General features: G+C 40.5%; 1 protein-coding gene across 1 annotated transcript in view; it reads right to left on the bottom strand.

Moving 5' to 3' along the window:
* The window catches only part of LOC124606945, a 32,751-nt gene extending 26,370 nt beyond the window's left edge, over positions 1 to 6,381 (bottom strand). The window contains exons 1-4 of the mRNA XM_047139068.1: positions 5,855 to 6,381; positions 5,608 to 5,752; positions 5,101 to 5,199; positions 3,831 to 3,989 (exon numbers count right to left, since the gene is read on the bottom strand). Coding sequence (XP_046995024.1) covers positions 3,831 to 3,989; positions 5,101 to 5,199; positions 5,608 to 5,752; positions 5,855 to 6,171 — 720 coding nt within the window. The 5' untranslated portion in view covers positions 6,172 to 6,381. The remainder of the gene's footprint in view (positions 1 to 3,830; positions 3,990 to 5,100; positions 5,200 to 5,607; positions 5,753 to 5,854) is intronic.
* Between the last annotated feature and the right edge of the window lie 11,521 nt (positions 6,382 to 17,902).

The following is a 17,902-nucleotide window of genomic DNA, read 5'->3' as shown; positions in this document are numbered from 1 at the left end:
TTGTATATTTATTTCCTACTACAATAATTAATGACAATTTTGTGAATAAATTTAGAATTATATTTTTTTATACATTTTTGGAACTCAAACGGTTAAGCTGTTTAGAGAAACCGGTGGAAACCTAAATTCGGATAATTGGACACGAAACTGAACCATCATCCTCTAGAAAACGGGTCACACACAAGCATTGCAGTGCCTCGCTTGGTCAGGACAGCAACATTAAACTGACGTAAGGAATACTGAAAGTGAAAAGCTAAGAAGCATGAAATAGATGTGGGTACAGATACTGAGGAGGTCGCTTTAAAACACAAGAACTGTGAAAAGGAAATAGGTACCTATAGAAGTGGATAAAATATACAGTGATGAACCTGTACATTATGATCATTGCACATGCCAAGACTGAATGTTACATGATGGCATTATTGGCACATGATGAAGGAAAGTATACAAACGGGTAATCATTCTCGTGATGATACACACCACAATATGGAAATTCACTGACGTAAGTGTCTGACTAGGGACAGGTGACTGGCAATGAGCACCACAAAAAATGGCAAATTTAGGTGACTGTTCACATGCCTCTGCTGTGAGTGTCTACGAAAAATTGGTAGAAGGGTACTGAAATCACGAGCAGGCCACAAGGTGGTGGATGTCCGTGCCTCAACACAGCACGTAGCAGAGGCTGGGCTGCTCTATAAAGCAGGATAGGCAGCTATCTGTGGCAGAACAGAGTACACTGCTGGTGCAGGCACAAGTGGTAGAGAGGAAAACCTTTCAGCACGCATTTCAGAACAGGCAGAGTCATCAGACATCAACATCATTAAAACTGCAGTGAGCATGGGATCATCAATGTTTCAGTCTGGATCAAGGGAAACATGTCACCTGGTTGAATGACTCGTGTTTCTTATTATACTGGATGGATGGTTTACACACATCAAAAAAAGTTTTGCAGCACCCCAGTTCCCAGAACTTCTGTAGATAGATGTTGACTGTGGATATTGTATCACAGACACAGTCCCTTTGACTGTTCAAATATGTTACTAAACCCACCCAAAGATGTAAACAACCATGCATGGGCAGCGCCTATTAGAAAGAGGGGGTCCAACAGCTGATCAGTTCCAGTCATACCACCAGGAAGGAGTACACGGCTCGTGTTGTCTGTAGTTAAACCATGCCTAGACGGTCAGTACCGCAGTTCGATCATGTCCGCATTGTTACTTTGTGCCAGGAATGGCTCTCAACAAGGACAGTGTCCAGGTGTCTTGGAGTGAACAAAAATGTTGTTGTTCGGACATGAAGGAGATACAGAGAGACATGAACTGTCAACGACATGCCTCGCTCAGGATACCCAACATCTACTACTGCATTAGATGACCGCTATCTATGGATTATGGCTCAGAGAAACCCTGACAGCAACGCTGCTATGTTGAATAATGCTTTTCGTACAGCCACAGAACGTCATGTTACAAATCAAATTGTGCGCAATAGGCTGCGCGATGCGCAACTTCACTCTCAACATCCATGGTGAGGTCCATCTTCGCAACCACAACACCAAGCAGTGCAGTACAGATGGGCCCAACAACATGCCAAATGGACCGCTCAGGATTGGCATCACGTTCTCTTCACCGATGAATGTCGCATATGCCTTCAACCAGACAATTGTCGAAGACATGTCTGGAGGCAACCCCGTAAGGCTGAATGCCTTAGACACACTGTCCAGCAAGTGAAGCAAGGTGGAGGTTCCCTGCTGTTTTGGGGTTGCATTATGTGGGGCCGACGTACGCCGCCGGTGGTCATGGAACACACCATAACAGCTGTACAATACGCGAATGCCATCCTCCGACCGACTGTGCAACCGTATTGGCGAGGCTTTCGTCTTTATGGACAACTCGCTACCCCATTGTGCACATCTTATGAATGACATCACTCGACTAGAGTGGTCAGCATGTTCTCCAGACATGAATCCTATCTAACATGCCTGGGATACATTGAAAAGGGCTGTTTATGGACGAAGTGACCCACCAACCACTCTGAGGGATCCACAATGATCCTTTGAGTGGGACAATCTGGACCAACAGTGCCTTGATGAACTAGTGGATAGTACGTCACGACGAATACAGGTGTGCATCAATGCAAGAGGACGTGCTACTGGGTATTAGAGGTACCCGTGTGTACAGCAATCTGGACCACTACCTTTGAAAGTCTCACTGTTTTGTGATACAACATGCAATGTGTAATTTTCATGAGCAATAAAAAGGGAAGAAATGATGTATATGTTGACTCTATTCCAATTTTCTGTACAGGTTCCGGAACTCTCGGAACGAGGGCGATGCAAAACTATTTTTGAGGTGTGTATTTGGATAAACCGTCATCTAGGTGAACAGCTGCTTGAAATGTGCACTGTGCCCCAAATGGCAGTTTGTGGGAGCAGTATTATGCTCTGGGGGAAATTCACCTGGGCCACCATGGGACCTGTGGCAGCACGCCTGATCTAAGGCACCAATACAGCTATGGATTATGGACATTATTATGAACCAACTGCACTCTTCATGTATGATTTACTCTTCCAGTAGTGTACTATGACTGTCACAAGGCTAGATTCAAGCTGCATTGACCTTAGGAGCATGATAGTGAAATCACAATGTGTTGGCCAGTGAATTTGCCTGATCCAAACATGAGTAAAACACATCTGGGGTGCTGATGCACAAATCACCAGCCCATGGTTTACAGGAATTTTGTGATCTTTGCATGCATATCTGGTGCCATATACATCTGGAAACCTACCAAGAACTTAGCAAATCGTTGGTGCACCAAAATCAATGCTTTATTGCATGCCAAAGATGGACCAGCACGCTATTAAGCAAGTGTTCATGATGGTATGGCTAACGGGAGTATGTGTTTTGTGACCGTGTCCCATCCAACAATGATAATGTGGACTTGTGCTCTATGATAAATAGCTGCATTCAACAAGGAAACATTGAGATATTACTCATTTTGATCTCGGTTCCTGAGTCTGAAAACTGAAGTGATGTGCAAAATTAACTCTTATAATCAGACGAGAATTTTATTTTCATTCCTTCAGATCCTGTGGCTACTACCACGGTCTGGTCAAATGTCAACTGTATACAGATTTCAAGAAGTTATCCTCTTGAATAAACATTCAATGCATTTAGAAGCTGACAGCAAAATAGTAAATCATATGTTCATGCCAATTTCAGTATGTTTATGCGCATTTACCCACCTCTACTTCTACAATGCAGGGTATTTAATGAACATACCGATGGGATTGAGAGAGAGGACACACAATTTGAATGAGGATTACAATTTAATGTCCTGTTGATGAGGACACAGAGAGAGTGGCTGTATTATTCAGTGTACATGATTGGTCAAAATATAGATAATCAATAAATGTAAATCTGGGACAATGATATATCTTAACCAAACTTTCATCATAAATGTTTGTACTTCATCAACATAGCATCCCTGCTCTTATCACAAATCAAAAGAATAGAAGAGTATTTATTGCACTGGTCCTTTCAAATATTTAACAAAAAATGGTAGAACTGCTGTTATTCCTTCTGTAATATCCCCTGTTCTCAACCTAACTCCAGCCAGTCACTACAGCATTTTGTGTCAACATACTTACAGAAACATCCACAGCCTCTTACGTAATTCTGCAGTAATGGAAAAAATTAAGCAATCATCATACAAATGGTATGGGGTAATAATAAATGCCTATTATAATGGAACTGCTTCATAGTCTCAGTTATAAGTATGGAAATTCAGAATGCCATGGGAATGTATTACCATGTAACACCTGTCATGTTTACCTCATCTGACACTAGAAACAGCATCAGAAATTTCTGACACAAAACACCAAGCGAACGCTCATCACGGTTACCATCTGCCTGTTGACTATTTGGAGTAAGAGGGAGTTCCTTCTCTTGATATCTCGGCGAGCAGTAACACAACTTTTGCATTGCTTTCACCTGCAAATTAATAAAAGTGAATGTATAACAACTTTATAAAATTACAGAAAGACCGAACAAAATATTGTCTGCATATGATTCGGTAATCAATAAAAATTATGAGTACGGAGACCCACAAGTAAGTCAACTAAAACTAGTTATGCAACTCTTAACAAGTCAACCACATGAGAGCAAACTTAACTGTTGGGATGACAATTTTAGCAAGAGGTGAGATACAGATATGTCCTTCATTTGAGAAGACATAATGACCTTTAAGAATAGTTTTGTCTGTAAGTCTTTACAGGCTTACAATCTACGTTGTGAACTGTACAACAACCCAAAATTTGTTAAAAACATGTGCAATGATGTACAACAGTGGTTTCAAACAACAATATTTAAAGTTAAATTAAAATATTTAAAGCAATGACAACACAGCTTGTTACTGATGCCTTTCCCTCCTCCAGTATTTCTGTAGATACCAACACCATTCTGCTTTAGACACAAACATTATATGTACATTCAGTATGCTATGCAAAAGTTTTAGGTGGAGGCGGGAGGTTATTTTGAACTATGAATGCACGAGACACTTTTAGAAACAGGGACTAAACTATATCATTTAACTACTTCGTGGTTACCAAAAGCTTTGTGTACCACCTTTGCTTTGGATTGTGTATTCATCATCTTTTCTCTTATTTCGAAATGAGTACAGAGACTAATCCAGGTCCATCATGGGGGTTCGAGTACAAGCCCCATGACACCACAGTGATCAGCGATCCTTATGACTACGTATCAGTTATGACGTTGAAGAAGCACAAATCATGGTTATGGACTGTAAGCACTTTGGGAGACGTGTGGCTTGTTCCCTTGGGCAGCCCAAGTTCTGTATGCATCTGCTCCTGACTGCTGTGTCACAGTGTCTGCACTATACTTTACATCACAGAATTTATTTTACAAATTTAGAATTTACTGAAGTAGGCCTATGTAACAACATATTTTGAACTAAAGTTGTCTTATGCAGGTTTTATGCTTCTGACCATTTCTTTAAACAATATCTCTAGTCCGTGAACTGTTAATCCACTAATAAAACTACTTGCTCATTTTTACTATTTTTACAGAGCACGAAAGGAATTACCTTCTTCTGATAACCCATTTCTTCTGCCATTCCTTTCAGTTCAGCAAGTGTTGTTAGGAGCTGCTGATTTCCAAACCACTGATAGCTATTCTTACCAATCTGAAAAACATATATTATTAACACAATCTGCACTGAAAGAAGAACTAAGTTGTAAGTGGTAGTGTACACACCCAAAGGCAGAAGCAATGAGATGGGGGAGGAAAAGAGTAAAGGAAATATCTGGCAGAGAAACTAGGTCTTCTCAACACACCCTGTGTTGATATCAAACTTCATAGCCATAATTTAACAAAAGGCACTAGAAAGGTGTACACTATATTGGGACACTTTAAATATATATCCTTCACATCGACACTTATGTAATAAAAAGTTCATGTAAAATGAGCAGCTTTGAGTATAATGTAAGAACTCTGAATCTCTCCGAGTATTACTAGCTTCATAAGCTTTTCCCACAGGCCATTTACCGAACAATACGTCATGGGCTCATGAACGAGCAGAACATTCAAATACCTTTGATGCCATCTGAAGGCTCTCTAGAACGTTGATGATGTCATACAATCGTCTCCTTTCAGTATGAAGCTGAGCGGCAGCTTGGTCCAAGGATATAAACAGATTACTATCAGGGGGTACCTCCAGCGGGAAAAGTTCCAAAAACCTGAAATACAAGTAACATTCGACGCAATTCAGATACATGTAGCTGAGTAGTATACAAAACATTGCTTCTCTGCAGATAAATAACCTTAAATCTACCACTTACTTGTCACATAGAAGACTTAAAGACTTTTCTTTGCGCGGTTTGATTGCGGCTGATGCCTTTTTTCGCAATTCACTCAACGAATCAACGTTCTCATCGTAGTCGTTTGAATAAACTTTCTGCTCGAGTAATCCTGCACAGTCTTCACCGAAATCTCTTTTTCTGAAATGACTTGCAACTCTAGTTAACAATTTCAAATTAGCTGTGGGTGAAACTGGACTTGGAGGGTCCTCATTTACGTTCTTTATATCACCTAAAATCTTCCTGGCAGGAGATTTCATAATATCCTGCTGACCTGAATCTAAATTTCTGTTTTCCATGCCTATGATATAAAGGTAAGCAGTTTACCGTCAAAATCAAAACTAGCTAACACTATGGTGTTTCAGAAAATCCATTGGCGTCCTTCGATATCTCAGTAATAAGCGCATTTCACATACCACAAGAACTTTCCACCCTGTAAAATGTAAAACATACTTGTTCCTCTACGCATTCATTTTCTTCCGCCTGTGCTTACACACTGTATTCAAACATTTCCCTCCCACCCTAAACATCCAGCCCATCATTGGCGGAAATTTCTTTGCTCTTTGGACTACGAGGGAAAACATCACACACTTTTGGCGCGATTTTATACAGAGGTCAAGGGAAATTGAAGCTCTTTGGTGATAAATTCGTCAAAGTTCAAATGTGCCTTAAAATGCGTTTATATTAGCTATATGACGGCAATAAGCTACTGCCAGTTGTTACAAAACGACTTTATAGGCAGTTACAACTACAAAGAACAATTTAATAACAGTGATTACTTCATTTTCCTCAGGAGTCGTGGCATTCTTCAACTCAAATCCACCGAGACAGAAATTGAAGCTTCATGTGGAATTGTTTAGGCAAGGCTCGGTACCACAAGTGGGCATAAAATTGTAACTTGATCCTTTCCTCGATCACTAAACTCACCTCCTGATGTAGGCCCTAACCGAAAACCTCAGAGGAAAACGTCAGTTCACTTGTACGTAAGTTCTCTAATCATATTACACTCAATGAAGGAGACTTTAATATCCAACAATAAATTGGGATAATTATAGTTTTCTTAACGGTGTGTATGACTTAACATCCTGTGAAACATTACTAAACACTTTGTTAAAGGATTTCACCTTGCTTTCGGCTGTTAGAATTTTGACAATCGCAAAGTAATATTCTAATAGGTGAAGTCAAGACGATATCCTTGAAAATTGTAGAAGCTGAGGACACATGCTCCTAGAAATAATTTCCAAATGTCATTTCTGAAAACTAAACAAAGAATCAGTAGTGCCTTATCTCAGTGACGAACTTGGAAGACTTTCTGGTCAGCACAAGAGCAGGTAGGGGAACTAGGGCTTAAGTTTAAAAGGATAGTTGGCCAAACGATATGTACCCATCAGAACAGTTCATGATGAGAGAGTTCCTCAATGGTTATAGTTATTGCAAAGAAACTTCTGAAGAACTATTGCATAAGAGGTGAAAACAAAGCATAGGTCTATAGACAGATGCTGAATAAAACGCATTTGAAAGTTAGGAGAACAAAGTGTGAAGCGTTCAGTGACTACCATACGAGAATATTGTCGAAAAATCTATCACAAAATCCAAAGAAATTCTGGTCATTTGTAAAGGTTACTAGTGGCAAAAAAGTAAGCGGTGACCACACACGCAATTAATGTGGTGCCACAGCTCGAGGCTTTCTCTAACGTCTTCGTGAGCTACCATTCACACAGGACGCCACAAACTCTACCTAGTTGCACAGCTTTCAGTATGGTGGCAGGTGCAAACATAAGGGTGGGTATGGTTGGTTACGCCATTAGGGCTGCGACATAGGTTAAATACAAGGGAAATGAAGCCCAAATGTTCGATGCAAAAATAGATTTCACACAGGAAGAAAACAGGGGCCAAGAACACATTTATAAAACAAATAACATTCTCAGATGAAAATGCTGCCTGCAGTGGCAAACTAACCAACAGCTGGCATGTAAATGCAACCTGCAGACAGTCTTTTAGAATCTTATTTTATTCTAAATAAACTGGAAGCAGCCTTGATCACTTAACTTTTTTAATGGTGATTGGTTTCAATCTTTTTATCAGATCATCTTTGGACCATGAATGTCTGCCGGAGGTGGTGGCGCATTGCAATCCTCATGTTTGTGACTGGTTCAGCAGTACACCACCAGCGACTGTACATCACCAGCCACATATAAGAAGATGCCATGCACCACCGCCTCCAGCAGACATTCATGCTCTGAAGATGATGTGATAAAAAGATCGAAACCGGTCACCACTAAAAAGTTAAGTGATCAAGACTGCTTCCAGTTTATTAACAATAATTATTACAGATCGCTGTTTTCCTATATAAGAACTATATTCTTTAAAATCTTATTTTATTCATTGATGTAGGCGTTCTGAATAATTATTTTTTTTGTGTAACAGCTGCTACATTACTCTTTGAAGCTATTTCCTGCACATAATACATAATTTGCACAATTCTTGCTCTCACATATCATAGCATTTTTACGACTCCCTATTTTGGTTACATACATTAAGTTTATTTATTTATTCGTTGAAAATCTTTTAATGGTTTGGACTTTGTCACACAGACACACACACACACACACACACACACACACACACACACACACACACACAATGTTGCAGAAAATCAAAAATAGGTAGCTGTTCTTTTAATTCCAGAAGCTGCGAAAGTGTATCTGCTGACCACTGTTTCCACTTTTTCCAGTAATAAAACATAAACACACTGAAATCGAACGGAATACAGCAGTAAAACTCCTGATAACCGTAACAGAATGCTCGTGTTTTGAAATATTGTCACGAAGGAGCTGAAGTGGAAGGAAAGTGGCGCAACAAAGTACAACCAGACTAAAGTTTTTGTGGGATGACAAAAGTTGGGTCTCTTAAATTGCGTCACTAAAAACTAGTAGTTCACACATGCAACTGCAGTATGCCACTAGCTGTGGCGACACCTTCGTTGCGTAAGTGAACCTGGTTTTATGGTCCAGTCGCTCACAGACAGTACAGGAACTGAAACTGAGAGTAACAAAATAAAAGCAAAATGTTGAACTCTGTTTTCTAATGTGTCTTTACAAAGGAAAACACCCATGTATTGCCCAATTGAAACCTTGTACCAATGAAAAGAGGAGTGAATGTTAGTGTCAGTAACAACGAGGAACAGGTGAAATCGTTAAAACTGAATGAAGCCCCAGAGCCTGATGAAATCCCTACTAGATTCTACACCCAATTTGTGGCTGAGTTAGCCCCTCTATTAACTATAATCTGTCAGAGATCCCTTGAACAAAAAACTGTGCCAAGAAGCTGGAAGAAAGCATAGACCACACCCGTCTACAGGAAAGGTAGCAGAAGTGACCCACAAACTGTCCAGTGGCCTTGATATCCATTTGTTGTAGAATCTTAGAACATGTTCTGGGTTCGCATGTATTGAGGTATCTAACAGAATGACACCCTCTACGCCAAACACTGAAAGCCAAACATCAGGACAGTCAGGTAGATACAGCATTTCTCGATGTACAAAAAGCATGTCACTCAGTACCATATCTGCCCTCAATATCAATAGTACAGTCACATTGGGATATCTGGCGAAATAGGAAACTGAACTGCGGATTTCTTGGGAGGAAGGATGCAGTGTGTTACCTTGTGTGGAGAGTCATAAGAAAATGTTTAAGTAACTTTGGATGCACCCCAAGAAATGTGTTGGAGCCCTTCTATTCATATTGTATGGGAGGCGTTCAGTAAGTGATCCAGCACATTTTTTCCTGAAAGCAGGTTGGTTTTATTCAGGATTCGAGTACACGAAATAATTCGCCACTCTTTTGGCTACAAAAGCCTATTTTTCAATATAATCTCCATTCAATGCAGCGGCTTTGTACCACCTTACTTGGGCTTGTACACCCCCATGATACCACCCTACTGGTTGACATCAGTCAATGTCTTGTTGCCAGAATGAGATTTTTACTCTCCAGCGGAGTGTGCACTGATATGAAACTTCCTGGCAGATTAAAACTGTGTGCCCGACCGAGACTCGAACTCGGGACCTTTGCGTTTCATGGGTAAGTGCTCTACCATCTGAGCTACCGAAGCACGACTCATGCCCAGTACTCACAGCTTTACTTCTGCCAGTACCTCGTCTCCTACCTTCCAAACTTTACAGAAGCTCGCAGGAGAACACTCACCATCGAGGACAACGTACTGGGTTCTATTACATAAGAAGTCTTCGAGCCACTCACATATTTGGGAACCAATCCCATAGGCTCTTACCTTAGTTAGGAGTCTGCAGTGGGCATCGAGTCAAATGCTTTCCAGAAGTCAAGGAATATGGCATCTGTCTGATACCCTTCATCCATGGTTCGCAAGATATCATGTGAAAAAAGGGCAAGTTGCGTTTCGCAGGAGCGATGCTTTCTAATGCTGTGCTGATGCATGGACAGCAACTTCTCTTTCTCAAGGAAATTCATTATATTCGAACTGAGAATATGTTCGAGAATCCTGCAACAAACCGATGTTAAGGATATTAGTCTGTAATTTTGAGGATCCGTCCTTCTACCCTTCTTATATACAGGCGTCACCTGCGCTTTTTTCCAGTCGCTCGGGACTTTACGTTGGGCAAGAGATTCGCGATAAATGCAAGCTAAATTAAGAGCCAATGCAGTAGAGTCCTCTCTGTAAAACCGAATTGGAATCCCATCAGGACCTGGCGATTTATTTATTTTCAACCCATTCAGCTGCTTCACAACCCCAGGGATGTCTATCACTATGTCCTCCACACGGGAATCTGTATGAGACTCAAACGCCGGTATGTCTGTATGTTCCTCCTGATTGAAAGATTTCTCAAATGCTAAATTTAAAATTCCATCTTTCGTTTTGCTGTCTACCATTGCCAGGCCAGATTGATCAGTGAGTGACTGGATGGAAGCCTTCGACCCGCTTACCGATTTTGCATAAGACCAGAATTTCCTTGGGTTTTCAGCAAGATCTTTTGCTAAGGTATAACAGTGGGAGTGGTTGTATGCTTCGCGCATCGCTCTTTTTACAGCAGCACGAATCTCTACTAACTTTTGCCTGTTCTCATTCTCCCGATCTTCTTGTACCGCGCGTGCAACTGTCTTTGCTTCCTGAGCATTCTCCGAAATGAGCTGTTAAACCACGGTGGGTCTTTTCCGTCCGTAACCCACTTTTTCGGCACATACTTGTCCAATGCGTGATTTACAATGTGTTGAAAATTTGCCCATAATTCTTCCACGTCCATCGTACCAGAAGTAAATGAAGTCGATTCATTTACTAAGTGGGATGCTAACAACTGCTTATCTGCTCTTTCTAGTAAGAATACTCTCCTAGCCTACTTGACCAACTTTTTAACTTTCGTAACCATAGTCGTAATGACAACATCATGATCACTAATACCTGTCTCAACACTGACACTGTCGATATGGTCTGGTCTGTTCGTGGCTACCAGATCTAAAATATTTCCATTACGTGGTGGCTGTCGATTTAGCTGCTCAAGACAGTTTTCGGATAATGTGCTCAAAAGTAATTCACACGAAGGCTTGTCTGTAATGAAGCCACAGACATCCCAGTGTATACTAGTTAGGTTGAAGTCGCCTCCGACTAATATAGCATGATCCGGGTAGTTCTGCGATACAGAGTGTAGACTCGCTTTGAATGATTCTAGAACTGTCACGGTGGAACCCATGTGGCCGGTAATAACACCCAACAATTAACTTTATTTCTCCTAGCCCTGTTAAACGTGTCCAGATAACTTCACAATCACACCCTACTTTGACCTCAGTAGACACAATATTTTCGTCAACTGAAATGAAGACACCACCTCCTACAGTGTCTAATCTTTCTTTCCGATACACATTCCAACCCTCACTAAATATTTCAGAACTTCCTATCTCAGGGTTCAGCCAGGTCTGAGTCCCAAGAATAATTTGCGCGCCACACGCTTCCTGGAGGACAGTAAATTCAGGAACTTTATTCCGAATACTCTGAAAATTTACTGCTAATATCTTGATAGCTGAAGTGCCTTTACACTGAGCGCGTACTGATTTACGTGCCTGCACATTGACCGGTGAGTGTTCATCAGGACACCTCGAACTACTGCCGAGCCTAAAAAACCCCTATGTGCACGCCACAAGTACTCTGCTACGCGAGTAGACGCTTTCTTTGTGTAGTGCACCCCTCACCTATCTAGGGCGTCCTAAAATTCCCCAACCAATAGCGCAAGTCTAGAAATCTGCAGCCAAGACCGTCACAGAGTCAACGAAGCCTCTGGTTGAGACCCTCCACTCAGCTCCCAACCAAAGGACCCCGATCCACTCTGGGAACAATGCTGTAAATAGAGAGCTCTGCTTGCACTCCACATGAAAGGCCAGTGGTCTTCACCAAATCCGCCAGCCACCCGTACGAACTGAGGATCGCCTCAGAACCCAAGTGACAGGCATCATTGGTGCCGACGTGAGCAACTACTTGCAGACAACTGCACCCCGTATACTCAATAGCCGCAGGCAAGGCCGCCTCCACATCTTGGATGAGGCCCCCCGGCAGACAAACCGAGTGCATGTTGGAATTCTTTCCAGCCCTGTATGCTATTTCTGTAAGGGGCTCCATCACCTGCCTAACGTTGGAGCTCCCAGTAACCAGCAAGCCTTTGCCCCCGTGTGCCCGCTCTGGCCCTCTGAAGGAGCAGCCACCTGCCCACTGACAGGATGAACAGGCGAGGCCAGCGGGCCAGCCTCCACATTGCCCTCTGCCTCGAGCGACGCGACACCTGGGGTGTCTCCAGCGACGCGCCAGACCCTCCGCCGTCGTTGCACCTCGAGGCAGCAGCCTGAAGGCGGCTGACAATGGCCAACAGCACACTCAACTGCTCGCGAATTGCGGCCAGTTCCTCCTGTGCCCGCACACAGCACTCACATACCCTATCCACCCTACTGCTAATATCAGGACATATAGAGTTGTGACAAATAAAACAGCAATATGCGACTGCACAGTTGCGTCACTAGCGCCAGATTGAGCTGCGATATATGAACAATTACTTACGAACCAAGCAATCAAATGACCACAACTGCGTCACTATACAGATACTACAATGCGATCCTACACCTGCCTTAGTACAAATGACAACTGCCTAAGCGATGTTATATTTTACCGTTATTAAAATTTGATACTACCCCTTACTAATTCGAAAATACGCAAAGATCCGAAAAATTTCACCACGCAAGCACACAAAAACACAAAGTAATTTGAATTAAACCTGCGGAACTAATATGAAAAATTGAATATACGACTAGTGTCTGCTACTGTTGCTCGCACACGTCACTCTGCAAGCACAGATGAAACTACACTGGCCTCTGTCTGCTGCTACCTGACTCTAAGAAATAAACAGAAAGCACTGGCTGTCCAAAACAACTGACTAACGACTCTTCGAATTTATACTTTACAGCTGTCAATAAGCAATATAACTCCTCTCAATTACGAGAATACGCAAGGATTTTATTTAATTAAATATGCAAGTGCACAAACACTAGGAAAGAAATTAAGAATCAAACTACAAAACAAATATGAAAGCTAAATATGCGACTCCCAACTCCACTGCTGCTGGACTTACCCAGTGATATAAAATATCTGACACAACAGCAAAGTTAAATTTAAAAAAAAAAATGGAAGTTTTTTCTTGACAAATCCTTCTATTCTGTAGTAGGATTCCTATTTTTGTTATGTGCTAAAGGAGGTGGGTTACTAGTTCACATCTGCATTAAAAAAAGTGTACGAATGTCACCAGAAGTAATTATCAGTATGTACAATGAATGAAAAATGACTCATCAGACATCATTATGATTAATGTTGCAAACACACCAGCGAGCATGAAACTAAATAACGGACAAACTAGAGGTTGATTCACAACTGACGGAATGGAGCAGAATCGAATAATTCAGAAGAAATCTCAAATCATTCCACAATGCCATTCAAATTTTGACTGGAAGGAATGGGAAATAAATGACAATATTTTCTGGGAAGCAAATATTGACACTGTTGTTCGTGGGAGGACAGTGACTTCATCTGCTAACATCAGAAGATAGCCCATGCAAGCTACACTAATGTGAGTTCAGTGTTGTATCCACTTAAACATTCTTGTATACTGTTTGTGTTTAGATATCTTCACTGTACTGCGCCGACAAAGTCCGTATCATCAGCAGATGATCCATGGATGAATGAACGAATAAATATAACTGATACTAAATTTCATGCTTTTGTTTCTTCTTATTCTCCCTCTCTTTATTTTAGTTTCCTATGTTTTTGTGCATGTAGCTAATGTTCCGTGATAGATATTTTTTACATGACTGTTCTTCCTATAAAGAGATCAGATAGCTGAAAATCGTAAATGATTTAGCTTTATTAATATATAGATTAACACAATATGCATGCTGTGCATAAATAAGAAAATTAAACCGATTTCCGTAAATCAGGATATTAACCACAAAAAGTCTAGAGAAGGAGACAAAGACAGACATTTTGTGGTTATTTGATACTTAGAAAGATGATAACACAACAGATAAGGTAAAAATTGTTCCATATCAAGAATGGCTCTGAGCACTATGGGACTCAACTGCTGAGGTCATAAGTCCCCTAGAACTCAGAACTACTTAAACCTAACTAACCTAAGGACATCACACACATCCATGCCCGAGGTAGGACTCGAACCTGCGACCGTAGCGGTTGCGCGGTTCCACACTGTAGCACCTAGAACCGCTTAACCACTACGGCCAGCCAAAATGTTCCATGTATCACCTTCAAAATATTTTTTATGCATATGCATACATGCACTACCTTTTCTACATAAATATCAATTTTTTAAATGTTTGGGCCGAAATTATCTTATTTTACCTCTCAACAGCTTAGCATGCAAATTAGCGAAGGACATCCGTTTTGAACGAATTTATCATGTGTAGTTTCTAAATTATTTTACTATCTCCTAATTTTATACCACTAATTTTGTCTCATAACATCATTACAACCTTTCGCTATTGGGCTAAGCAAAATGTCGTCTTGTTAATGTTGCATCTAGTATAAACACACCATAATTTGATGCTGATATCACCTTGTGTTCTGTTCCAGTATGTTGGTGTCTACTGTGAGTTGGCCTTAACAACATTTTCATTAACAAGATCAAATGCCCCAATATAACAATGACCCTGTGTTAAATTGAGCTTTCTGAGCATGTTGACCAGTTAATTACAATTCACATAATAAAGTTCATTTATGTTGCAAAACTTTGTGACTTATTGTTAATGAACCTCTTATCAGTTTCAGCAGTTCACTACAGTGTAAAAAACTATCTAGATAAACTACAGTGCCCTTCAAAAATTATCAAGTTATCTAACAGATCAAAAACTTGCACATAAGAAAGAGAACTGATTGTCTCATTTGCGGAACACACTGTATCTTAAAGAGGAGCAATCTACAATTTATATTTTATTATATAAGAAAGGTTTAAAAGAAAGACAACGAGCACCTGTGTTAAGTTTGAAATCGATGTTCAAATAAGAAAACAAAAACTAGTGGAAAGTATCCTTTGATGGCAAATGATGCGATAACCATTCTTTTTATGTGTCAGGTGACTGGTGTTAATCTTCAGGTCATCTAATTGATTTTATTGGCTACACAATGACAGAATAACGGACTCTAATTTCCTTATAGCTACATTTCCCTGTAATTCATTTAACTTTGTTTGTTTCTGTTTTGGGGGCTCAGTGAAGGATTTTTTGCAGGAAACAAAACTAATACTTCTGTTGTGAAACATTTGAAATGGTGCACTGTTAATTGTTTTCATAAAAGGCGAATATGAATAACTATTGTATGGGCTGCACTGATGGAATCTGTAGTGAAAAATTGGCTGCGGTATCACTTTGGAAACAACAATATATTCCTTGATGCACAGCGTGGATTTAGCAAAGAGAGGACCACTACTACAGCAGCGTCTGTTCTTGTTGGACAGATGGTGAAGGCATATGAAGAGAAGGAATTCACAGCATTAACACTCATTGACCTTAGTAAAGGATCTGAATGTATATCACACAATGCTGCAAATTGAAGTGCTACTATGTTATTGGAATTGTCCAGAGAATGTTACTGACCTACTTAGAAAACAAGCGACAGATCCCATTTACTTAAGGAGAAATGTTATGAGCAGAAGCTAGAATATGAGTTATCTTAGGGAGCCTTGCCTAGCCCTTTCTTGTTCCTAACATTTATAAATTACTTGGACTGAAAGGTTAGGCCTTAGAATTCACAGATGATATGGATTTATTATCTAGTTGGAAAGACCATAACGAGGCAATTAAATAAGCAGGTGAAATATTCAATCGGGCCAAAGTCTGAATTATAGTACAGAAGATGAAAACAAAGATAAAATGCAGCAGATGTTATGGGGCCTTTGTGACACTACCTTCTTCAATAACGTTGTTGATGGAAAACTTCTTAATTTCATGATTAACAGAAAACTGCATGGACCAAAAACATTGCACATGTTTCTGGAAAATCTTCAAATTTCGTTTGCCTCTTAGAAGAATTAAAAGTTTCATAAAAAAACACGATATTTAATTAGCACTTTACCAATCAATGTTTCACAGCCATATTGATTGAGAATTAGAGTTGTGAGGCCTCTCAGCAGATTACAACACTATCTTACTCCACCAGAGTAGGATTACAGTGTCAAGCAAGAAATTGGACCACAGCAGACCTATCTTCATTCAGATAGGAATAATGACAGTCTTCAGTCAACATGTCTTCAGTTGCCTCAATCGTGCAAAGTAAAATGAGGAAATATTTAGCATTATGCATGAAATTCACAGTTAAAATATTCAAAAAAGGACAATACATACATTATCTAAAGCATGTGACAGATATTAAGTGTTGTCACTGAAACTGTATAATGAGTTACCATCTGACAAACAACCACTTCCAATGGAAAAGTTCAGCATAAGAATACAGAATACACTAAGACTGCAATCTGTGTATTCAGATGATAAATTTTTGTACACTGATGTTGCAGAATTGACAGTTGGAATGGCTAGAACATGAAGCCAAACCATACGGTTTTCTAGAGTACAGATTTCACTGGTTTCTACTATCAGTGTCTGCCCACATTACTACATGATGTAGCACAATGTGTCTTTTCCTAAAACAGTTTCATGATGTGAACCTGCCTCATGTGTCAACACACCCAGCTGAGGGAGTATAAATATGCCTGGCTTAGCCAGTGAAATCATCTTGCTTGCTGCATTCAGCTGGTGCAGTCCACTACCAAGTCGTCAGTTGAATGTAGGTGTAGACCAAACCAATCTTCACCAAATAGCAATGGCTATGAGCTAGAGCCAATGGCTAGCATGATGGATCAGGGCTTTGAACTGCATCCACTGTGGTGATGCTGGTCAGTGGCTGCCATTACTTGCCACAGCAGCTAGTAACCAAGGATCCTGAGTTAACTCCAAGAGCGTGAATGCTTTTCATCAGTCATTAGGGGTGCAGGTGCTGCATACCAACCTGCCCCCTGGCCTTGCATTGATTGAGCTGACAGGCAAGAGATCTGCAAGGATGCTAAAACTGCTAATCACAGTTTTGCTGCCTCACCAAAGGTGACAAAACACACTGCTTGTCAGGTATAGGCAACTGTAACAGGTCAATATATTTGTTAAATAGTGGTTTATTGTTATATATAACAGAACTGTACTTAAAACATACACGACATAGAAGTTAGATAGGATAATGCCCCAGCTCAAATATGTCAAACACTAACAATAAACAGTGAAGATACAGTTGTGGTATACGTGGCAATCAGTGGGTGTAGGGCCTTTTAATCCATAACAGGGAATAACTTGTGATGAAGATAAGATATAGAAATATATTTTGGATAAAAATTGTAGGTGGAAAAGAGGGTCATGCATTGCTACTAATGGCCCTGAACTTGAACATAATTTGCAAGGTCATTTGGAGGTTAAA

Source organism: Schistocerca americana, chromosome 3 (genome assembly GCF_021461395.2).
Source record: "Schistocerca americana isolate TAMUIC-IGC-003095 chromosome 3, iqSchAmer2.1, whole genome shotgun sequence".
In the NCBI taxonomy this organism is placed as follows: domain Eukaryota; kingdom Metazoa; phylum Arthropoda; class Insecta; order Orthoptera; family Acrididae; genus Schistocerca; species Schistocerca americana.
This window is presented reverse-complemented; position numbering and strand designations above follow the sequence as displayed.